At 40.7% G+C, this 25938-nt stretch overlaps 1 protein-coding gene across 3 annotated transcripts in view; it reads right to left on the minus strand.

Annotated features, from left to right (window-relative positions):
- SLC7A9 (solute carrier family 7 member 9) overlaps positions 1-25938 on the minus strand; it is a 41319-nt gene that overhangs the window by 4614 nt on the left and 10767 nt on the right. For all 3 annotated transcript variants that reach the window (XR_002344386.1, XM_021093176.1, NM_001110171.1), the window contains 3 exon segments: positions 15763-15859; positions 14119-14268; positions 2395-2569 (listed from right to left, as the gene is read on the minus strand). Coding sequence is in view for 2 of the 3 variants with exons in the window: in XM_021093176.1 (XP_020948835.1) it covers positions 2395-2569; positions 14119-14268; positions 15763-15859 (422 nt within the window). In the remaining variant the exon portion in view is untranslated.

A 25938-nucleotide genomic window follows, 5' to 3' on the forward strand; every position in this document is an offset into this window, starting at 1 on the left:
GCCCCGGGGGCCGGGGGCCAGGGGCCGTGGTGGTTCTTTAGGGGTAAGTTATTTCCTGCTAAAGTACTGGGAACCTACGCAATGCCTTCCTGCCCCCAAACCATTCGTAGGAAAAACATGAATGCCTCAGTTATGCGTGTATATTTACCTACCACTGACCAAGGGTTGAATACTTAGTCTGAAGTCACTCGGTCTGCATCTTGTTTAAAATACAGGTTGTTCATTCTTTTCACCTCCTTAATTCTAACTTCTTATCGGTTTTTATAGGGAACAGCTTGGCTAAATATTTTAAAGCTGAGAAATAAGACACATTTGGGGCCTTTAGGTTGTGAGTCCATCTGGGCTAAATTCCCTGTCAATATGATCAAATCCAAGTTCATTTTCAGAGTCTCAGGTAAAAGTGGCTGTTTCTCTGAAAGTCATACCTTTTCTTTTGTTTCTGTAGCAGTGTGCCTGCAACCCCTCTCAGCTGAGGGCTTTGAGGTTGGGGTTCGGGGAACTAGTTCAAGAAAGGCGTAAAGGCCTTGGGAAGCAGTAAAGCCGTGTTCTGGTTTCACTCTGTTAACGTAAAACAGATCTCTCTTGCTTGTAACACCCCTGTCACCAGACTTCCAAGGTGAGGACAGGGAGGCAGAAGGGCTGGGAGCAGGCCCTCTCTGTTCCTGCTGGCTCCGTCTGAGAGCAGGTCTCAGGGTCGGCTCTGCTGCCTTTCAATTGGGTTTCGCCTTTTGGTACCTTTACCTCTCTCAGAGAGAGATGTATATAAATAAAAACCACGTAGGAGGGAGTTCCTATTGTGGTGCAGTGGAAAAACCTGACTAGTATCCATGAGGACACGGTCTCGATCCCTGGCCCCGCTCAGTGGGTTAAGGATCCGGTGTTGCCGTGGCTGTGGTGTAGGCCAGCAGCCGTAGCTCCAATTCAGCCCCTAGCTTGGGAACTTGCATATGCAGTGGTGTGGCCCTAAAAAGCAAAAAACAAACAAAAAACCCACATAGGAGTGCCTGAGGAGGTGATGGTACTTTTATGTGGAGACAGGCTGAAGGAGAAAGAAGGCGGCAGGTGTTTATTTGTTTTCTTTTTACAGATGCACCTGCAGCATATGGAAGTTCCAGGGCTAGGGTTCTAATTGGAGCTACAGCTGCCAGCCTATGCCACAGCCACACCGGATCCAACTACATCTGTGACTACACTACAGCTTGAACCATGCCAGATTCTTAACCCACTGAGCAAGGCCAGGGATCAAACCCACATCCTCACAGACACTATATTGGGTTCTTCACCTGCTGAGCCACAATGGAAACTCCAGGAGGAGGCAGAATTTTAGTCACACTTACTGTAATATTAAGTGGCTGCTGTACAGATCCAGGATGAGGCTTTCACAGTCCACCCCTGCCTTCGGGGAACTCGGGTTAGGATGAGAGAGACTAGGCAAGGCCGTGCATCGCTGCTGGCCTGGGGAGGAGGCTCAGGAGCCTGGCAGGCTTCTGTGAGTGGAGTGCCCTGCGGTTGGGTGTACCACGTGTGTAGAATAACACACCATGAGTGTAGCACACACTCAGGGGTCCCCTCTCATGTATTTTGCCATTGCTGCTTTTTTTTTTTTTTTTTTCCCCAAAAGGAAAGCGGCTAACACAGCCAAACTTTTCGACAGTGTCCTAAAGGAGACAAAGCACCAGTACTGCAGAGTGAAGAGCAGAAGCTGTGGCCTTGGCATTGGAGGCCCAGGTCCCCATCCCAGCTCTCCCTTTGGATGTCTCTCTGGGATGCTGCTGAGCTTCCCAGATGACGTCTGTATATCTGGCAAAAAACGGTGCTTTGGGGTGGGATGTCGATGTCACAATGTGAATATGTGCTCTCACTACTGGCCTGTGCCCTTAATGGCTAAGATGGGAGTTTCCATTGTGGTGCAGTGGGTTAAGAATTCCTGCAGTGGCTCGGGTTGCTGCAGAGGTGTGGGTTAGATCCTCAGCCTAGCACAGTGGGTTAAAGGATCTGGCATTGCTGCAGCTGCGCTATAAGCTGCTGCTGTGGCTCAGATTCAGTCCCTGGTCCATATGCCTCAAGTGTGGCCATTAAAAAAAAAAAAAAAAAAAAAAAAAGGCTAAGATGCTGTGTGTACATTACATTTAAAAAGGAAAAAAAAAAAGGAAAAGTGGTGCTTTCTCTTCCTGCTTGTTACGGTGTTGATGGGAACAAAAGAAGAGGCCACAAGTTGGACCCCAGAGGGCCACTGAGGCGAAGGGGTCAGGCGTCCTCCCAAAGAGGAGGTGAAATTTGTTAGCTGCATGAGCTCCTGTGACGAGCATCTTGGACGGGGGTCTGATGGGGCTGCAGGATGCGGGGCCTGTCTTGCTTCACTGACAGCAAGGCCATCCCTCGGTGGATACTTACTTGAGATTTTCTGAGCCCATCCGAACTTATAGCGGACGAACAGGAAGTAAAAGATGAGGCCGCTCAGCATAAATAGCACACAGTAGAGATACTCCCACGCGGGCATGCTGATGATTGGAGCCAACACCAGGAACAGGGACAAGAGAGTCACCACGACGGGGATGACGATGGGCACCTGCAGGCAGGGCAATGCGCGGTCAGGATTTGGCCTTGTGCGTTCGTCTTCTTTTTGAACACTTTCCTTCAAAACAGAACACTGAGGAGTTCCCGTCATGGCTCAGCAGAAATGAATCCAACTAGGAACCATGAGGTTGCAGGTTTGATCCCTGGCCTCGCTCAGTGGGTTAAAGATCCGGCGTTGCCGTGAGCGGTGGTGTGGGTCGCAGACACAGCTCGGATCCCGAGTGGCTGTGGCTGTGGCGTAGGCCGGCAGCTACAGCTCCGATTAGACCCCCTAGCCTGGAATCTCCATGTGCCTCAGGTGCAGCTCTAAAAAAGACAAAAGACACACACACACACAAAATAAAAATAACAACACTGAGAGAGGAAGAAAAATATGATGAACTCCATGGACTGCCCCCCTCCGGTTTCAGTCATTCGTATGTAATATTGCCAGCCTTATTGCTCCTATTCTTTTTTTCCTTTTCCACGGAATATAAAGGAAATGCCGTCACGTCATTTTACCTGTAAAATATTCATTACCCATCTCTGACAAGGACTTGATGCTTTTAATATGTTTCCTCCTCTCTTGATCTCACCATTCATTTGTTGTGGAATTGAATGGTTTATCCTGTAGAGTGTCTGCCTTCTAGCTTTGCCTGATAACTTGCTCCTGTATCACTCCTGTTGCCTGTAAACTGGTAGCGAGATCTGGAGGCACAAATACTTTGTCGCTGGACCAGCGCACTTCCTTTTGTAACACATTATGGGGAACCTAGGGTTGTATTGTCACACTTTTGAATCACTAAAGTCAACCCGTGGGCTCAGGGGCCAGAGAGGACTCCAATCCCATCAATCAGGATTCAACCATTTCTCCAGGGAGCTATTGCCTTTCAGTAGGAAATGGTATTTAGGAACCACAATCTGGGTGATTAAAGTACTCAGTGTTCCTTTGCAAGGACAGAGGCAATTTTTTTTCCAAGGGAAAAAAATTCAGAGATTTATCCTGATAGTCCAAACCAGATGTAAGGCTATACTTTTTTCCTTTCTTTAGACTTGTGTCTTTTTTTCTTTATGCTTCTGAAAATCTTAATGGCTTCCACATTGTTTTCTTGTCACCCTTCCTTCCTTCCTTCCTTTGTTCTTTTTTTCTTTTTTCTGTGGCATATGGAATTTGCTGGGCTAGGGGTCGAATGGGAGCTGCGGTTGCCCACCTATGCCACAGCAAAGGTGGATCCAAGCCACGTCTGTGACCTAAGCTGCAGCTTGCATCAACACCGGATCCTTAACCCATTGAGGGAGGCCAGGGATCCACCCACATCCTCATGTATACTAGTCATGGTCTTAACCCGCTGAGCCACAATGAGAACTCCATTACATTATTTTCTTTATCCTAAGATGTGCTATAATGAACTTCAGAATTATTCTACCATTACTCCTACCACTGTTAAGATTTTTTTTTTTTGCAGTTCTTTTTAATTGCAGAGTAAAAGCTATAAGAGAGATGCATTCAAAATACTGCACTTTAATATCAGTTCTAGTAATTACGCTCTCTTTGTGGTTATGTCTTCTACGTGTTATAAAGTTTTTTTTTTTTTTTTTTTTTTTTTTTTGTCTTTTTAGGGCCACACCTCCAGCATATGGAGGTTCCCAGGCAAGGGATCCAATTGGAGCTGTAGCTGCTGGCCTATGTCAGAGCCACAGCAATGCGGGATCTGAGCTGCATCTGTGACTTGAACCACAGCTCATGGCAATGCTGGATCTTTAACCCATTGAGCAAGGCCAGGGATCGAACCCAAGTCCTCATAGATGCTAGTCGGGTGTGTTAACTGCTGAGCCACGATGGGAACTCCTAGAGTGAAGTTTCTTGATCTCCATTTGTTTTCAGTTTTTAAGGATTTGTTTTTTCCTTTTGATATTTGTTTATTTTAATGTTTAAAATATTATAATTTTAAGTTTTCTCTTTGATTTATTCCATTATTTCTTTTTGAGAATAAACACATGTATATATCCACATTCCTCTTCCACTACCCTTATATAAAAGGTAGAAAATGCATAAAACAGTTTGGCACTCTGCCCTTTTCCATTAATATAGTCCAGAGATAACATAGTAATCTATAAAATTACTCATCCACTTTTTTTTTTACTGCTGCATACCACTCTGCTTTGTGGATGTACCAAAGTCATTTAACCAATCTCCCATTTATTGACATTTGGGTGTGTTCAACTTTTTGCTAGTACAGTTAATGCTACAATAGATAACCTTGTGTATATTTTATATTTTTGTCAACTTCACTTCAGGATTGATTACCTCAAATGAGACGGCCTGGTCAAAAGGTAAATGTGTATATAATTTTGCCGGATGTTGCCAGGTTTCCCACCACAGTGGCCATACCATTTGTAGTTCACTAGCGGTGTTGGAGAAAACTATTCCGCATAGCCTCACCCGTGGTGAGTCCCCAAACTGGGATTTCTGCCCATCTGATAGGCAAGAAATGGTATATCATTAGAATTTTGGTATGCAGTCTCCTAATAGGAACAAGACTGAGTTTGCTGAGATTGATTTGTTTCATGTTTGTGTCACTGCATTTTTTCTTTGAACTGTCTTTTTTATATCTTGTGTCCAGTTATATCTTTTGTCCATTTCAATTGTTAGTAACTTTTGTCTCACGTTTTAGGAACTCTTTAAATTAGAGACAGTAGCCTTGTTTTTGTGATATTGTTGCAAATATTTCCCCCAATAAGTTGTGTACATGTTTTCAATTTTTTTTGAACGCATAAATTTTTATTTTGGGGTTATGGTTGCCCCTTTCTAAAAAAAAAAAAAAAACTTGATTTTGGGTTATAGGAAAGGTTTTGACCATTCTTGGATTACAAAGCAATTTATGTTTTCTTTATGTATCAGCACCATAATATTTAAATTTTAGAATCTTTGTATTTCAACATTTTTCTCATTTCTAAGATTTGCCATGGCTGTTCTAGCTAGTTCTTTAGTATGAACTTTTTAATCAACTTGTCTAACTCCAGAAAAAAAAAGTCTTTTTTCTTCATTGCCGTCACATTAAGTGTCTACATTAAAGGTCAGTGACGTCTTTGTGATGTTGAGTTTCCCTATCCAAGAACATGACATTTCTATTTAAGTTACATTTTCTGTTGTTCAGGAGAATTCTGTTTTTCCACTGAGAGGTCTAACCTCTTGTTAAATTTATAGATAGGTTTTTTTTTGTTTGTTTTTTTTTTTTGGTTGGTTGGTTGGTTTTTATCTTTTTAGGGCTGCGCCTGTGGCATATGGAGATTCCCAAGCTAGGGGTTGAATCGGAGCTGTAGCTGCCAGCCCCAGCAATGCCAGATCCAAGCCGTGTCTGCGACCTACACCACAGCTCATGGCAACGCCGAATCCTTAACCCACTGAGCGAGGTGTCAGATTTGTTTCCCCTGAGCTGCGACGGGAACTCCTTTGTTTGTTTTTTAATTTTATGGCTGAACCCATGGCTTAAAGAAGTTCTCAGGCCAGGTATTGAATCCAAGCTGTGGCTGCAACCCAAGCCACAGCTGCAGCAACACCAGATCCTTAACCCACTGTGCTGGGCCGGGGATCGAACCTTTGCTACCAGAGACAATGCTGGATCCTTAAACCACTGTGCCACAGTGGGAACTCGAGCAAGGTATTTCTTTTATTTTTTCTTTTTGGGATGAGGTGTTCCTTTTATTATCTTTTAATTAAATATAATTTTTATAAATAAGGGCTATTGATTTCAATGTGCTAATTTTATATCTTACTATTTTACTGTATTTTCTTAGTTTTTTTTTTTTCTTTGATCTTTCTGGATTTTCCAGGTGTATAGTTTTATTTTCCTTGAAAGAAGAAAGTTTTAGAAACTTTCGAAAGTCTTTCTTTAGCACTTATGCTCCACATTGCTCTCTCTTTTCTAACTGCACTCACAACATGTTAAATGGCAGTAGAGGCGGAGAGAAGGCATTCTTGTCTTCCTCAGCAGAGACCTCTCCGGTATTATCAAATTGCTTTTTGCCTTTGGGCGTGTTTGTGCATGTGATCCTGCCAAGGAGGTTATAAATTCCGATTTGTGTTTTTATCCATAATGTATGTTGAATTTTATGAGGCTGTTTTTGGCATCCATGGGAGGTAACTATAGGGGTTTTCACCGTAAATATATTAATATGATGAATTAAATCGAATTCATTCTAATCTTTAGCTACCTTTGAATAGACTTGATTTAGTCATGCTGTGTTTTTAATCTAATTGGATTCTATTTGTTAATTTAAGATTTTCATATCAATATCAAAAAGTGAGATTGGTCCGTGATACTCTCTCTTCCGCATTTTTGTGCTATCTTTGCAAGGCTTGATATCAGTGTTATAGCCCATAAAACCCCTTTGAAACATCAATAAAACAAGCTGTAGCTTACCTTAAAAAGAGGTGCGGGGGCAGCATAAAGATACACATAAGGAAAATGGGGGGGAGTTCACACTGTGGCTCTGAGCAGCTTACAAACCCAACTAGTATCCATGAGGATGCGGGTTGGATCCCTGGCCTCACTCAGTGGGTTAAGGATCCGGCATTGCCATCAGTTGTGGTGTAGGTCACAGACGAGGCTCAGATATGGCGTTGCTGTGGCTGTGGTGTAGGCTGGCAGCTGCAGCTCTGATTTGACCTATAGCCTAGGAACCTCCGTATGCCATGGGTGTGGCCTTAAAAAGCAAAAAAGCAAATGAAACAACCAAACATGGGAAATAATCCAAAATATAGGAGGTTTTCTTTTTTAAAATCAAACAATTCTGTACAACTCTTATTCAGATAAATTCAAAGACCTAGATGAAATGGACAGTTTTCTAGGAAATACATAGTTGACTAAAACCAACTTCAGCAGAACCAGAATTCATGGCCAAATTCTAAAAGTCAGAAAGAACCTTAAGTTCTTTCTTTATATTTATCAAATCCTTCTACATTCATTTGGTTTTTCTGTTGTTCTTTCTCTTGCCTTTTGAGTTGCCTATTTAATTTTTCATTTTTATTGATACAAGTAATGTAGTAGAACTTCCTTAAAGCACTGATTATAGGTATGTCTTGTTTTTCATTATTGTTATTTTTAGGATTTCGCATACTTTTCATTTCCTATTTCTTTTTGGACCAAAAAGTTTAGTTTTTAAAAGTTAATTTCCTGTAGACAGAATGTGATCTGTATCATTCCTGATTTTTTTTTTTTCTGTCTTTTTGCCATTTCTTGGGCCATTCCTGCGGCATATGGAGGTTCCCAGGCTAGGGGTTGAATCGGAGCTGTAGCCCCCGGCCTACGCCAGAGCCACAGCAACGCGGGATCCGAGCCGCGTCCGCAACCTATACCACTGCTCACGGCAACTCCGGATCCTTAACCCACTGAGCGAGGCCAGGGATCGAACCCACATCCTCATGGTTCCTAGTTGGATTTGTTAACCACTGAGCCATGACGGGAACTCCCCTGATTTTTTTTTTAATAAAGATTTTTTTTTTTAAGATTTTCCTTTGTGGCATTAAAGATTGTCTGTGTTCAGACATGTCCCATGTGCTCTTGCAAAGGTATGTTTGTTATTTTGGGGGTTCAGAAGTGGATATGACTCTCTAAGATGTACCTTGTTACCTTTTTTTAGATCTTCTGTGACTTTTACTGGTAATGTGCCTGGATCTGTCTTGGACTGAGGAAGATGTTTCAGAATCTCTTATTAGATTGGATTATTTCCCATTCGTGGTGGTTCTTTGGGATTATTTCCCATTTTTGGTTGTTTTGTTCGTTTTAAAGTCTCTTATTAGTGTGTTGCTTATTTCTCTTTGTATTTCCTACAGTTTATCCTCATAAAAGTCACTACTGTGTGGTTTGGTGAATAGGTTTTCGCAACTGTTATTTCCTTACTGTGAATTTTAGCCTGTAGCATTACTAAATGGTCTTTGCCAGTGTTTTGGGCCAAATGCATTGGGCCCGAGTGCTTGTCTGATAACAACGCCTGTTTTCTTTGCCTGGCATTTGCTTGGCATTTCTTTGCCTGTTCTCTTAATTTTTCACGGCTTTGTAAACCTGCCTAAAAGTTTTTTTCTTTTAGTGGCTGATTTAGACCCATTTAAAGTGAATACGCCAGTTAATTCATACAACTGGTAAGTCTGGTTTCCATTATTGCTGTATATTTCTATATAAAGCATCCTCTACTTTCAGTTTTCTGCACTTAAAGAGTTATGTTCTGTGGGAAGACTCTCACCGGGGGCCCACTTCTTACTTAAGTGGGAAAAATTATTATGTGTCATAATGAAGCCCCCATTTCTAACCAGAATTTTCAGATATAACTAAAAGATAGTAAATGCAGTGTTTTACCTGGAAGTAAACTGCTTTAAAAATGATTTCCTGGAGTTCCCGTCCTGGCACAGCAGAAATGAATCTGACTAGGAACCATGAGGTTGTGGGTTCGATCTCTGGCCTCGCTCAGTGGGTTAAGGATCTGGCGTTGCCATGAATTGTGGTGTAGGTCTCAGATGTGGCTTGGATCTGGCATTGCTGTGGCTGTGGTGTAGGCCGGCAGCTATAGCTCCGATTAGACCCCTAGCCTGGGAACCTCCATATGCTGAGGGCAGGGTCCTAAAGAGGGGGAAAAAAACAAAACAAAACCCAAAGAACCCAAAACTTTTCTCACACCTGTATTAAAAATATTATATTTCATTTTGGGCAGTTATTCATTTTTCCACATAACCTATGAACTAGAAATAAGAGTATTGAGAGGTTTGTAGAATCTGTAAAGATTGGGAATTTTAAAAACTAATAAGCAAAAACCAAAAGGAACAACAATGAAAAAACCAACAAGCACTCTACTGAGAAAATGTCAATCAGGAAGATATTCTGCTTTGTTTTGCTATTCAAGTCTTTATATAGAGGTTCTCTTTTATGACACAGCTTTGTGTGTGTGCGTGTTTGGATATATCTTTTGGTATCTGTAACACTGTATTTCTGTTCTAAGTATAACCATTAGAAACATAGGTACAACACCTTTATCTCCTCTTTTTTAGATTGTCTATAATAAGCAGTAATTCAAGAAGCTAGGCATCCTCCTCCTTTCCCCCAGCATCTAATTTGAAATGTTATCCTAAGGCAGTTTCCCTGACATACTTTCCTTAACTGGCATGCTTTCACATGCTCTCTTCTCCAGTGTCTCTTATATCGCCAGCCCTTAAAGATATCAAAATAGTATGTAAATATTATCTCCTATCATTTAGTCTTAGTTCTGTAATTAAATATATTCACCTGGAGTTCCCGTCGTGGCGCAGTGGTTAACGAATCCGACTAGGAACCATGAGGTTGCGGGTTCGGTCCCTGCCCTTGCTCAGTGGGTTAACGATCTGGCGTTGCCGTGAGCTGTGGTGTAGGTTGCAGACGCGGCTCGGATCCTGCGTTGCTGTGGCTCTGGCGTAGGCTGGTGGCTACAGCTCCGATTCGACCCCTAGCCTGGGAACCTCCATATGCCGCGGGAGCGGCCCAAGAAATAGCAACAACAACAACAACAACAAAAAAAGACAAAAAAGACAAAAAAAAAAAAATAAATAAATATATTCACCTTATGCCAATGGCTTTTTGAGTCTAAAGCTCATTCTCTAGCGATTCCTTAGGAATGAAGGTCTCAAGTAGCAATATGTGCCTTGAGTTCTTTCATTGGTAACTTTATTCTTCAAGGTCTGTTTGACCGGATATAATATATTTGACTTACATTTTCTTTCCTTGAATATCCTAAATATGCTGTCCACGATCTTATGGCATGAGGGGTTGCTGATGAGAAGTCAGATGCCTACATTATTTTCTTTCCTTTACAAGCAAATTGGGGAGGAGGAGGAGAGGAAAGGGAGTACCCAAAGCACGTTTTTAAAGCTCCATAGTTTTACCAGAATCTATTTCTTTGCTGCCCATTCTAGCTCCAATGTCCCAGGTATATTGTAGGCCTTTCAGTGTGTTGGTTCTAGTCCCCCCTCCTTTTGTGGTCCCTGCTTCCACTTTCCCTTCTGCCTCAAGAAATGTTTCTTGAATCATTTGTATTTATTTATTTGCATTTTAGGGCCACACCTGTCTCATACAGAAGTCCCCAGGCTAGGGGTTGAATTGGAGCTACAACTGCCAACCTATGCCACAGCTCACGGCAACACACCAGATCCTTAACCCACTGAGCTAGGCCAGGGATTGAACCCGCACCTCATGGGGTACTAGTTGGATTCATAACCCGCTGAGCCACAAAGGGGGAACTCCTTGAATCATTTTTAGTAATTCTTAAGAATTCTGTTACTTTCATTTTCTTCTTTAAGGACTCCAATTATACATGTGTTAATCTCTTTTTTTCCCCTGTCTCCTTAATTACTTCCTCTCAAATCCTTTTTATTTCTGATTGGGAGATTTTGTGAAGATTAAAAATCTGCACTATACCGTCCTGATTCTGCCTGGTAGATGACCTGATTGAGGTGGAACTGCTTAATTCCAGCAGTCTGCCCTGTGTCTCCACTGACGTGGGCGACTTGGAGATAGTCAAGCTACAGTGCCAGAAAGACTTTTAACCAAACTTAGGAAACAGAATTCTAAAGCTAAAGGCATCTTGATTCTTGTTCTAGTTACTGAAGCCCTGTTGCCCCCCTTTTTCTTAATCTGCATTTGTTATCATAGGCAAAATAGCACAGAAGTTCCCACTGTGGCGCAGTGGGATTGGCGGTGTCTCTGGAGCACTGAGACACAGGTTTGATCCCTGGCCTGGGAACTCCATATTGCTGCAAGGCAGCCAAAAAAGAAAAATAGGCTAAATGGCCAACCTTTTTTTTTTAAGCCCCTAACAAGCAAAATGAAATACGTTCTTCTTTCTCATTGGTATATGGACCACACCAGCCATGGAGAGAGGTAGGAAAGAGCCCAAAACAGATTGCAAATGTGGGCTGCTAGTGGTTGCATGTACAGGAATGGCTCTGGGCCAGAATCAGAAGTCCCCATCAGTCTACAAAAAGTGTACACACGAGAGATCCTGGAACTGTCAGAACTGGATATCTCACTTTGGTTAGAAATAGGTCACAGATATTGATAGCTTTAATAGTGAGAGAGGAGTTCCTGTCATTGGCACAGTGGTTAATGAATCCGACTAGGAACCATGAGGTTGTGGGTTTGATCCCTGGCCTTGCTTAGTGGGTTAAGGATCCAGCATTGCTGTGAGCTGTGGTGTAGGTCACAGACGCGGCTCAGATCCTGCGTTGCTGTGGCTCTGGCATAGGCCAGTGGCTACAGCTCTGATTAGACCCCTAGCCTGGGAACCTCCCTATGCTGCGGAAGTGGCCCTAGAAAAGGCAAAAAGACAAACAAACAAAAAAAATAGAGGGCTGACTGGATCATAAACTAGGATATGAAATGAAATTCTAATCTAAATATGGTATTCAATTCAACATAAGCAAATCAGCATCATACACCTCATTAACAAAAGAAAAGTCAAAAACCACATGATCATCTCAGTAGATGCAGAAAAAGCATTTGACAAAATCCAATATCCATTCATGATAACAACTCTTACCAATGTGAGTATAGGGGGAACATACCTTAACATAAAGCCATTTATGACAAACCCACAGCCGATATAATACTCAATGGAGAAAAACTGAAAGCCTTCCCTCTAAAAATCTGGAACAAGACAAGAATGCCCACTCTCACCACTTTTATTCAGCATGGTGTTGGAAGTCCTAGCCACAGCAATCAGACAAAAGAAATAAAAGGTATCCAAATTGGAAGAGATGAGGTAAAATTGAAACTCTATGCAGATGACATGGTACCCTAAGGACGCCACACAAAAACTGCTCAAACTCATCAATGAATTCAGCAAAGTAGCAGGATACAAGATTAATATTCACAAATCGGTTGCATTTCTGTATACTAATAAATATTAGAAAAGGAATATGAAAATGCAGTACTTTTTAAAATCACACACAAAAAATTAAATAACTAGCAATAAACCTGACCAAGGAGGTGAAAGACTTACATGCTGAGAACTATAAAACATTAATCAAGGAAATTCTAAAGAGGATTCAAAGAAATGGAAAGATGTAAAAAAAAAATGTCCCATACTCCTGGGACTATAAAATAGGGGAAAAAAAAGTCTCTTCAAGTGGTGCTGGGGAAACTGGACAGCTGCATGTAAATCAGTGAAACTAGAACACACTCTTGCACCATGAACAGAAATAAACTTAAAATGACTTAAAGACTTAAACATAAGACATGATAAAACTCCTAGCAGGGAACATAAGCAAAACATTCTCTTATCTCAGCCATACAAATGTGGTCTTAGGTCAGTCTCCCAAGGAAACAGAAATAAAAGCAAAAATAAACCATGGGACCTAATCAAACTTAAAAGCTTTTGAACAGCAAAGGAAACCCATTAAAAAAAAAAGATCTACAGAATGGGAGAAAATAGTTTCAAACCATGCAAATGACAAGGGCTTAATCTCTAAAATATTGAAACAACTTATATAACTTAACAGCAAAAAATCAACAACCCCATTGAAAAATGGGCAGAAGACCTGAACTGACATTTCTCCAAAGAAGATATACAGATGGCCAACAAGGCACATTGAAAAAATGTTCTACATCATTATTAGAGAAATGCAGATCACAACTACAATGAGATATCACCTCACACCAGTCAGAATGGCCATCATTAACAAGTCAACAAATAACAAATGCTGCAGAGGGTGTGGAGAAAAGGGAACCTTCTTCACTGTTGGTGGGAATGTAAATTGGTACAACCACTGTGGAAAAGACTATGGAGGTACCTCAGAAAACTAAATATAGAACTATCATATGACCCAGCAATCCCACTCCTGGGCAAACATCCAGACCAAACTTTAAAAAGATGCATGCATCACTATGTTCACTGCTGTACTATTCACAGTAGCCAAGACATGGAAGCAACCTACAAGTCCATCAACAGAGGAATGGATTAAGAAGATGTGGTATATATACACAATGGGATACTACTCAGTCATAAGAATAAAATAATGCCATTTGCAGCAACATGGATGGAACTAAAGATTCTCATACTAAGTAAGTCAAAAAGAAAATACCATATGATATCACTTATATCTGGAATCTAATATATGGCACAAATGAACCTATCTACAGATAGACTCATACAGAACAGATTTGTGGTTGCCAAGGGGGAGGGAGTGGGATGGACTAGGAGTCTGCAGTTAATAGATGCAACCTACTGCATTTGGAGTGGATAAGCAATGAGATCCTGCTATATATATAGCACAGGGAACTATCAAGTCACTTGTGATGGAACATGATGGAGGATAATGGGAGAAAAAGAATGTGTATGTATGTATGATTGGGTCACTTTGTTGCACAGCACAATTTGACAGAACATTGTAAATCAAGTATAATTTAAAAAATTAAAACATATTTAAAAGGAAAATGGTTGAAAATAGAAAGCATGCTCCTAGAATTTAAAATAGTTACCTCTGCCTAATTCATTTCAAGAAATCAAAGCCACTTGTGACATTTGGGGAACTCAACCTACCTTGATAGGCCTCTTCAGTTCTTTCCTTGTAAACCTCATAACAACTAGTCCGGAGATCGTTAGGCCATAAAACAGCCATGCAGCAAAACTGAAGTAATTGACTAGTGAGTTTATGTCACCAGGGATGATATAAATGGTTGCTATGATACCCTAGAAGAAAGAAGGAATTCTTAGGTCATTAATTAATACATGAAACCATCATCCTTATCTCTTCACAAACGATGGAAGAAGCAGTTTTTCCTGTGGATAAATACGTTGGAGAGAAAGAAACCTCCTAGGTATCCCATTACATTCAGGGTTAAACCCAACTGTGGCCATGACAGGTCTTCTCTTTGAGGTGCGACAGAAAGGACTTGGAAAATTTGCGGCTCTTTGAAGTGGTTTTAAGCAGGGGAAAAACAAAATGTGTATGTATTTTGCACCATCTACCTAATTTTGAATTTTCCTTCCAGAGTTTTCATCATGGGCAGAAGATCCCTACACGATAAAACTCGGCTGTTGACTGCATTAGCTGCACCGCCCTGGACTTGCAATTCCAAAGGCCCCGTAATTCTGGGCCTCTCTCCTCATCCTCAGAGAGAGTAGGTTAACAGAGAATAGGAACCCTCCGCTGGGGTGAAAGAAAGAGTCTGGCCCTGAGGCTACGCTGTGGATGCTCCACAGGTGCCCAAGACAGATGCATATGCAACCAGGGAATCTCCCCCACGGAGAAGCTCCAATCAGAAGATATCAAAGGGCCTTGACTTCATAAGGATCTCAAGACTTCTGCATTACTGGACCACAGTGAGTAACTGTTGTCGGTAGCCAATTCATAGAATGCCTTAGTCTCCTCCCCCACAAGCTAGTAGGCTTTTGTATGGTTTGTTTTTAGGGACCCCAGAATGTACAAATGTGCATGTAGGAAGTATAGAGGATACAAGCTCAGAAGATACAGAGACATTCCATGGATAAATTCAAAACAAAGAGCAAAAGGTAGGTAATGACTTGTTTTGAATTTTTATGGCTGCTTCCCCAGCATATGGAAATTCTTGGGCCAGGGATTGAATCCAAGCTGTAGCTGCACAGCTGCAATAATACTGGGTCCTTTAACCCACTGCGCCAGGCCAGGGGTTGAACCCATGCCTCTTCAGCAACCCAAACCACTGCAGTTGGATTCTTTTTTTTTTTTTTTTTTTTGTCTTTTTGTCTTTTTTGCCATTTCTTGGGCCGCTCCCACGGCATAGGGAGGTTCCCAGGCTAGGGGTCTAATCGGAGCTGTAGCCACCGGCCTACGCCAGAGCCACAGCAACGAGGGAATCCAAGCCGAGTCTGCCACCTACACCACAGCTCACGGCAACGCCGGATCCTTAACCCACTGAGCAAAGCTAGGGATCAAACCCCAAACTCATGGCTCCTAGTTGGATTCTTTAACCACCACGCCATGATGGGAACTCCTGCAGTTGGATTCTTAACCCACTGTACCACAGCAGGAATTCTGGGTTGTTCCCAACTTTTAAATATACCTACATATATACCTGAGGACTGGGAGAAGCTGGGTCATTTGAAAATCACTGAGCTTAGTTATCAGATTTAAGGTACTTCATCATACAAACCGAGGGACCCTTTGCCTCGAGGGGGTGTTTTCCTGGCAGAATTGACACTTACGTGAAAGATGATGGCAGGGGCTGGAGTGAGGCGCTTGACGCTGATGTAGGAGAGCACCTTGAGCATGTGGCCTTCCCGGCCCGCCACATAAACAAGTCTGAAAAGGCAACAATACGGAAGTCAGTCACCTGACCGATGCCAACAACAAGACGTGTCTTGCACATCCTAAATCCAAATTCTGTATTAAAAAAAAAAATCAGAAAAATTAAGGGTGAGTCAGTGGATGCAAACAAGTCGCCTAGCTCCACCATAACCTCCCCGCAAAAACTATTGATTATTCAAGCAGCTAAAAGGTGCTGTTCAAAATGGTTTAAAAAGGAGTTCCCGTCGTGGCTCAGTGGTTAACGAATCCAACTAGGAACCATGAGGTTGCGGATTTGGTCCCTGGCCTTGCTCAGTGGGTTAAAGATCCGGCGTTGCCGTGAGCTGTGGTATAGGTTGCAGACTCGGCTCGGATCCCGTGTTGCTGTGGCTCTGGCGTAGGCCGGTGGCTACAGCTCTGATTTGACCCCTAGCCTGGGAACCTCCATATGCCACGGGAGCAGCCCTAGAAAAGGCAAAAAGATGAAAAAAAAATGTAGACATGAAATCAAGAGAAGAAACAGATGCTCAAATATATTGAATGGGATAAGATAAATTCAAAGAAGAGCAGAGAGCATTTACACCATGAAGCACTGAGCCTTCAAATCGAACCTAGTTCTAGAAAAAAACATACCCAGACAAACAGTATAGTGGGAGGGAAAAAAATGTTAAGCTACTGAATTTGAAAGATTAACTATAAAATTAAGGCAATTAGAATAGTAGCCATCTCATGATAACACTTTCAAAGGGAAGAGGAAAATTGATTTTCATATTAAAATTCTACATAGCTAAACTATCATTCAAGACAACTGGCAAAATATATTTTTAGAGAAACAATAACTACAAGACACTGTTCTTTAGTCCTCATTGGAAACTATTAAAAAGTCTACTCCAACAAAAGAGGACAGTGAACTAAGGAACTGATTGGAGAAGCACTGTTAAGGAAACAGCAGTAAATCATGTTTAATATTTATGTAAGTATTGAATTTTTTCTGTTAAGATAGACTTTTTTTGGAGGGTTGGTTGGGTTTGTAAGCAAGGTGTAGTTGATATACTAGATAATATGAAAGTGAGAGCCCTTGCAAGAGAGGGAAGAAAACTGAGATGCTGATAAATTCTACTAGGTATTCATATTAAATTTTAAAGGTAGTTGCTAAAAGAATAGAAATATAACTTCCATCCACATCAGAAATAAAAAAAGGAATAAAGGAAATCCAAGAGTTGGTAAGTCAGGATAAGATTTTTAAAGCCAAGAAAACACAAAAGAATATGTTAGAAATTAGCTGTAGCAGTAATCACATCAAATGTGATCAGATTCCCCTTGCTCAGCTGGAGACTCCTGGGTTGGGTTTATTGAAAGAGCCAAAAAAAAAAAAAGAAAAGAAAAGAAAAAAAGAGTTCCCGTTGTGGCACAAGGGAAACAAATCTGACTAGGAACCATGAGATTGCGGGTTTGATCCCTGGCCTTGCTCAGTGGGTTAAGGATCCGGCGTTGCCGTGAGCTGTGGTGTAGGTCACAGATATGGCTCAGATCTGCTGTTGCTGTGGCTGTGGTGTAAGCCGGTAGCTATAGCTCCGATTAGACCCCTAGCCTGGGTACCTCCATATGCCGCAGATGCAGCCCTAAAAATAAAAGATTAAACAAAAGAGACAAAAGCCAGAGTTCATGACACTGAGAAGTAGAAGATAAAAGGTATGGAACACGTTGCCAAAAGTAGCATCCTGAAAGACATGCTTTAGCAATATCATTATCAGACAAAATAGAATTTAAGGCATAAAGAGCGAGAGTTCCTGAAAAATGGAGTAAGTCCACCAAGGATTAAAAACAAAAGCAAAAACATCCAGGAGCATTTGCAAATACACAGTAAAGGCAGAAAATCAACCACATGTAAAGCTAGTAGGAAGGTTAAAAGACAAAGTAGTAAAATCATCTATAGCCACAATAAGCAGTTAAGGAACACACAAAACAATTAGCTGAAAAACAGGTCAAAATAGTAATTGTGAGGGGAGGAGAGTAAAAATGCAAGGTTGTTAAAATGCATTTGAAATTAAGAGATCAACTTAAAACAATAATATGCATATAGATTGCTACATTATAAACCTCATATAACTACAAGCCAAAAATCTATAATAGATACACAAAAAAGAAAATGTAAACATAAAACTAGTCATAAACCACGAGAACAAAAGAAGACCTATAAATCAACCAAAACAAATAACAAAATGACAATAAGAAATACATTTAAATAATTAAATGAACTAAATGCTCTAATCAAAAGACAGTGACTGGACACAAATACTAATATATATATATACGCATATTAGATCTTTAGATTTGAAATGAGTCTCGTATTATATCTCTACAAGAGACTCACTTCAAATCTGAAGACATACACAGAGTGAAAGTGAAAGGGTGGAAAAAGATATTTATGCAAATGGAAATCAAAAGAAATCCCGGGAGTTCCCATCATGATGCAGCAGAAACAAATCCGACTAGGAACCATGAGGTTGCAGGTTTGATCCCTGGCTTCAGTTAAGGGTCTGGCATTGCCGTGAGCTGTGGTGTAGGTCACAGACACAGCTCAGATCTGGCATTGCTGTGGCTGTGATGTAGGCCGGCAGCTGCAGCTCCAATTAGACCCCTAGCCTGGGAACCTCCTATGCCACGGGTGCAGCCCTAAAAAGGACAAAAAAACAATAAAAAAGAAATCCTGCAAGTAATACTTATATTAGCTAAAATAGACTAAAATAAAGACTGTTGTGAGAGACAAGGACATTACATAATGATCAAGGGATTAGTCCAAGAAAAGGTTAACAATTGTAAATGTATATGCATTCAACATTGGACCTAAATACATAAAACAAATATATAAAGCATATTTAACAGACATGGGGGGATTAAACAGTAACACAGTAGTAATAGGGGACTTTAACAACAACATTAATGGACAGATCAGACAGAAAATCTTTTTTTTTTTTTTTTTTTTTTTTGTCTTTTTGCCTTTTCTAGGGCAGCTTTACACAGCATATGGAGGTTCCCAGGCTAGGGGTCTAATCAGAGCTATAGCCATCAGCCTATGCCAGAGCCACAGCAACACGGCATCTGAGCCGCATCTACCACCACAACTCATGGCAACACCAGATCCTTAACCCACTGAGCAAGGCCAGGGATCGAACCTGCAACCTCATGGTTCCTAGTTGGATTTGTTAATCACTGTGCTGCGATGGGAACTCCCAGACAGAAAATCAATAAGAATGGCCTTTAATGATACATGAGACTGGATGTATTTAACATATACATACATACATACATACATATATACATACATACATACATACATACATATATATACATACATACATACATACATATATATACATACATACATACATACATATATATATATATATAAATATATATATATATATATATCATTTCATCCAGAAGCAACAGAAGACACATTCTTTTTAAGTGCACGTGGAACATTTTCCAGAATAGATCACATTCTGGGCCACAAACCAAGCCCTGGTAAGTTTAAGAATATTGAAATCACAACAAGCACTTTTTCTGACTACAATGCTGTGAGATAAATCAATTATAGGAGAAAAACTTCAAAAAACCCAAAAATGTGGAGACTAAACAAGATGGTACTAAACAACCAAAGATCACTGAAGAAATCAAATGAAATTTAAAAATATCTGGAGACAAATGAAAATGAAAACACAATTAGGTAAAATTTATGAGATGGTGAGTTCCCATTGTGGCTCAGTGGAAACAAATCTAATATCCATGAGGATGCAATCCCTGGCCTCGCTCATTGCATTAGGATCCAGCACTGCTGTGAGCTGTGGTGTAGGTCACAGACGTGGCTCAGATCTGGCATTGCTGTGGCTATAGTTTAGGCCAGTTCCAGTTTGATGCCTAGCCTAGGAACTTCCATATGCCACAGGTGTGGCCCTAAAAAGACAAAAAATAATTAATGGGATGTAGCAAAAACAATTCTAAGAAATATATAGTGACATAGCTTATCTCAGGAAACAACTTTACACCTAAAGGGCTTAGAAAAAAAACAAAATCCGAAGTTAGTAGAGGGAAAGAATAAAAATTAGAGCAGAAATAAATGAAACAGAGACTAAACCCAAAACAAAAAAAAGATCAATGAAATTCTTTGAAAAGATAAAATCAATAAGCCTTTAGTCAGACTCATTAAGGAGAAATGAGGGCCCAAAGCAATATAATTAGAATTGAGAAATGAAAAGCTACAACTTATACCACAGAAATACAAGGATCATGAACAACTCTGAACTCATTATGCCAATGAAATGGACAACCTAGTAGAGAGAGGCAAATTCCTAGAAATGTACATCTCTCAAAACTGAACCAGGAAGAAATAGAAAATATGAATATACAAACTACCAGTAATGAATCAGCAATTTAAAAACTCACAACAACAATAAAAAATAAATTTAAAAATAAAATTTAAAACAAAAATCCAGGAGCAGTTAGCTTCACAGGTGAAGTCTACCATTGAGAGAAGAGTCTACAATTATCCTTCTTAAACTATTCCAAAAAAATTGCAGGGGAATGCTTCCAAACTCATTCTGTGAAGCCAGCCTCACCCTGATACCAAAATCAGAGCTACCACACACGATAAAGAAAATTATAGGCCAATATCATTAATGAACATAGATGCAAAAGTCAACAAAATATTGGCAAAGTGAATCCAATAATACATTAAGATCATATACCATGATAAAGTGGATTTACCACAGGGATGCAAGGATGGTTCAGTATCTACTTACCAATGTGATACATCACATTAACAGACTGAAGAATAAAAACCATATGTATGATCTCAATAAATGGAGAGTTTTTGACAAAATTCAACATCCACTTATGATAAAAACTCTCCAGATGGTGAGTGAGAATAGAGGGAACATACTTCAACATAATAAAGGCCGTATATGATCAGTCCCCAGCTGATGTCATACTCAGTGGTCAAAAGCTAAAGATCCAGCATTGTCACTGCAGTGGCTCAGGTCATTGCTGTGATGCAGGTTCAATTCCTGGCCCAAGAGTTTCCACAAGCCATGGGTGCAGCCAAAAAAGTGGCGGGGGGTGGGAGGGCTTTGAAATTCCTAGCAATAGCAATCAGACAAAAGAAATAAAACCCAATTTGGAAATATAGAAGTAAAACTGTCACTGTAGTCAACAGGATACTATACCAGAAAATCATAAATACACTACAAAAAAAGCTACTAGAGCTCGTCAATGAATTTGGTAAGCTGTAAGACATAATATACAGAAATCTGTTGCATTTCTATACATTAACAAAAAATTATCAAAAAAATTAAGGAAACAATTTACAATCACATTAATAAAAAGTACCTAGGAGTGCCCTTTACCCAAGGAGGTAAAAGACTTGTACCCAGAAAACTGTAAGACATAGATGAGAGAATTGAAGATGACGTGAACAGATGAAAAAATAAACCAGTGTTCATGGATGGAAAGAATCAATATTTTTAAAATGAGCTTACTACGCAAGGCAATCTACAGAGTCAATGCAATCCCTATCAAAATACCAAGGATGTTTTTCACAGGACTAGAATAAGTCATTTTTTTTCTGGTGTTCCTGTGGTGGCGCAGCAGAAACAAATCTGACTAGGAACCATGAGGTTGCAGGTTCTATCCCTGGCCTCACTAAGTGGGTTAAGGATCCAGTGTTGCCATGAGCTGTGGTGTAGGTCACAGACACAGCTTGGATCTGGCGTTGCTGTGGCTGTGGCGTAGGCCAGCAGCTGTAGCTCCAATTTGACCCTTAGCCTGGGAACCTCCATGTGCTGTCGGGTGAAGCCCTAAAAAGCAAAAAATAAAAATCAAAAAATATTTCCTTTTCTTGGCCACACCCACGGCATGTGGAAGTTCCCAGGCCAGGAATTGAATCTGAGCCATATCTGCAACCTATGCCACCATTGCAGCAATGCTTAGCTCCTTAACTCACTGTGCCAGCCAGGGATTGAACCAACAACCCTACAGAGATAAGCCAGATCATTAACCCATTGTGCCACAGCAGGAATGCCTAGAATAATTTTAAAATTTGTATGGAAATACAGAAGACACCAAATAGCCAAAACAATCTTGAGAAGAACAGAGCTGGAGTGCTCACTTTGGCAGCACATATACTAAAAAAAAAAAAAAAAAAAATTGGAATGATACAGAGAAGATTAGCATGGCCCCTGCGCTAGGATGACATGCAAATTAGTGAAGTGTTCCCGTCGTGGCCCAGTGGTTAACGAATCTGACTAGGAACCATGAGGTTGTGGGTTTGGTCCTTGGCCTTGCTCAGTGGGTTAAGGATCCGGCATTGCCATGAGCTGTGGTGTAGGTCACAGATGTGGCTCGGGTCCTGAGTTGCTGCAGCTGTGGCGTAGGCCAGTGGCTACAGCTCCGATTAGACCCCTAGCCTGGGAACCTCCATATGCCATGGGAGTGGCCCTAGAAAAGGCAAAAAGACCAAAAAAAAAAAAAAAAAAAGAAAGAAAAAGAAAGAACAGAGCTGGAGATATCACACTCCCTGACCTCAGACTATACTGCAAAGCTACAGTCATCAAAATACTATGGTATCGGAACAAAAACAGGCATATAGATCAGTGGAACAGAAAAGAGAGTCCAGAAATACATCCACATACTTATGATCAATCTACAACAAAGGAAGTAAGAATATACAATGGAGAAAAGTTAGTGTCTTCAAGAAATGGTGCTGAGAAAACTGGACAGCTACATGCAAAAGAATGAAATTGGGACATACCATGTACAAAAAATAAACTCAAAATGGATTGAAGACATAAGACCAGAAACCATGAAGCTCCTAGCAGAAAACATAGAACACTCTGACATAAATCCCAACAATATTCTTTTGGATCTCCTCAGGCAAAGGAAACAAAAGCCAAAAAAAAAAAAAAAAAAGGAATCTAATTATGTGTAAAAGCTTTTGCACAGCAAAGAAAACCACTGACAAAGAGACAACCCATTGAAATGGGAGAAAATATTTACAAATGATATTACCCCCCAATAAGGGGTTAATATCCAAACTATACAAATAGCTCATACAACTCAACATTAAAAAAAAAAATTCTGATTAAAAAATCAGCAGAAGGAGTTCCCGTCGTGGTGCAGTGGTTAACGAATCTGACTAGGAACCATGAGGTTGCGGGTTCAACCCCTGGCCTTGCTCAGCAGGTTAAGGATCTGGCATTGCCATGAGCTGTGGTGTAGGTCACAGACGGGGCTCGGATCCTGTATTGCTGTGGCTCTGGTGTAGGCCAGCGTCTACAGCTCCGATTAGACCCCTAGCCTGGGAACCTCCATATGCCATGGGAAGCAGCCCTAGAAAAGGCAAAAAGATAAAAAAAAAAAAAATCAGCAGAAGAACTGAACAGATATTTTTCCAAAAAAGACATGCGAATGGCTAACAGGCATAGGGAAAGTGGCTCAACATCTCTAATCAAGGAAATGCAAATCAAAACCACAATGATATCACCTCACACCTGTGAGAATGGTTTCATCAAAAAGCCACAAATAAATGTTGGCAAGGATGTGAGAAAAGGGAACCCTTGAACACTATTGGTGGGAATGTAAATTGGTGCAGCCACTATGAAAACATAATGAAGTTTCCTCAGAAAATTAAAAATAGAACCACCATATGATCCGTATGATTCTTTATATATCTAAAGAAAACAAAAACATTTGAATTGAAAAGATACATGGAGTACCTGTCATGGCTCAGTGGAAACGAATCCAACTAGGAACCTTGAGGTTGCGGGTTCGATCCCTGGCCTTGATCAGTGGCAGTGGGTTAAGGATCTGGCGTTGCTGTGTCAGTGGCATAGGCTGGCAGCTACAGCTCCAATTGGACCCCTAGCCTGGGAACCTCCATATGCCTTGGGTGTGGCCCTGAAAAGCAAAAAAGAAAAGATACATGCACCTCAGTGTTCATAGCAGCATGATTTACAGTAGCCAAGATATGGAAGCAACCTAAGTGTCCATCAGTAGATGAATGGATAAAGAAGGTGTGTTGTACACACACACACACACACACACACACACACACACACACACACAATGGAATACTATTCAGCCTTAAAAAAGTGAAATTTTAGTATTTGCCACAACATGGATGTACATGGAAGGTAGGTATTATGCTTAGTGAAATAAATCATATAGAGGAAGACAGATACTGTACATTGTCACATGTGGAATCTAAAAGTAAACTAGTGAATATAACAAAAAAGAAAAAGACAAATATAGAGAACAAACTAGAGGCTACCAGTGGGAGGGGGAGGGGGAGGGGCAACATAGGCACAGGGCAATTAAGAGGCTCAAACTATGTATAACATAAACTACAAGGATATATTATACAGCACAGGGAATACAGGCAGTATTTTATAATAACTATAAATGGCATATAGCTCTTAAAAATTGTGAATCACTATGTTGTGTGCCTGAAACTTACAGAATATTGTAAATCAACTGGCTCCTCAATGACAATTTTTTAAAAACAGGAGCCTTTGAAATGTAGGAGGCAAAATCTGAAAAATCCACTGTGAGAGCATAAGATTTGAACAGTCAAGGTACAAGCTTAATGATAACATAAGCTAGGAGTTAATAGAAAATGCTATTTTCCAGACCATGAGAGGCATTTATAAAAACGTCAGTAAGCCACAAGGGAAGTCTTAAAACTCCCAAAGAAGTAAGATCATGTGCTCTGAGTACAATACAGTAACATCAGAAGTCAGAAATACAAAGGCCAAACAGACCTGTTTTTTAAAGCTACATATTTAAACTTTGAAAAGACATAACATGGTATTGATTCCCAGAACAAATCAGTGAAACTGGATGGAAAGAAACTGCTAGATGGAGGGGAGGCTTAGTTAGACTCAAGACGATGCTCTGAATTTTGAAAATTGAATTTTGAAAATTCCATCAGTGCTCCACAAACCAGTGTCCACATTCCAGGCATTCAAAATGCAAAGCAGGACTTTTGGAGCTGGGCACAGTGGCTCTAAGTGCATCTGGGATGCTAAACAGATAAGTCTGACGTGGGAGCACCCGTGCTACCAGATTTTACCTTACTGCAGCTGTAATCAGTATGATAACAGCACAGAAAAAGGCCTATCAGCGAGACTAAGTGAACCAGGTTCACTGGAATGGTAATTGTGGCATTTCAAACCAGGGGAAAGGGGAGATTATTCTGTAAATAAAACTGGGACAATAGGTAAAGGTTTGAGGGGAAAAAATGAGATTTATGCCTCATGTCAAAATGCTTTCTAGATTGATCAAAGAGCTAAAATAAAATGCTAGAAGAGAACATAAATGGTTTTTTTTGTTTGTTTTGGTGATGCCTGCAGTATTCAGAAGTTCCCCGGCCAGGGTTGAACCCAAGCTGGAGCTATAACCAGAGCCACGGCAGTGACAATACTAGATCCTTAACCCGGTGAGCCACGTGGGAACTCCTAGGTGGGTATTCCTGAAAGGAGAGAGGAAGGTTTGTCTATGTGAGATAGAAAACTCAGAAACCAGTAGGCAAGAATCTTAGATCGGACCCCATAAAGATGATATCCGACATGATTCAGCATAGCACAGTCTCCAAGCCCCACCATACATAACCATACAAAATGAACCCAGAAGGAATCATAAACCTAAATATAAGAGCTAAGCTTAATAAAATTCTAGGATAGAAGAGAAAAATCATTGTATCTTACATTGGGCAAAGTTCTCAGATACGACAATGAAGGCATGACCCATTAAAACAAACAAACCAAAAAAAGGATCAACTGGACTTTGCCAAAGTTAAAAAACTGGTGTTTCAAAACACCATTAAAAAGTGAGAAGAGGCATTCCCGTTGTGGTTCAGTGGAAAGGAATCTGACTAGCATCCGTGAGGATTCGGGTTTGATCCCTGGCCTTGTTCAGTGGGTTAAGTATCCAGTGTTGCTGTGAGCTGTGGTGTACGTTGCAGACACGGTTCGGATCTGGCATTGCCATGGCTGTGGTGTGGGCCAATGACTGCAGCTCCGATTTCAACCCCTAGCCTG

This window comes from Sus scrofa, chromosome 6 (genome assembly GCF_000003025.6).
Source record: "Sus scrofa isolate TJ Tabasco breed Duroc chromosome 6, Sscrofa11.1, whole genome shotgun sequence".
Classification (NCBI taxonomy): Eukaryota; Metazoa; Chordata; class Mammalia; order Artiodactyla; family Suidae; genus Sus; species Sus scrofa.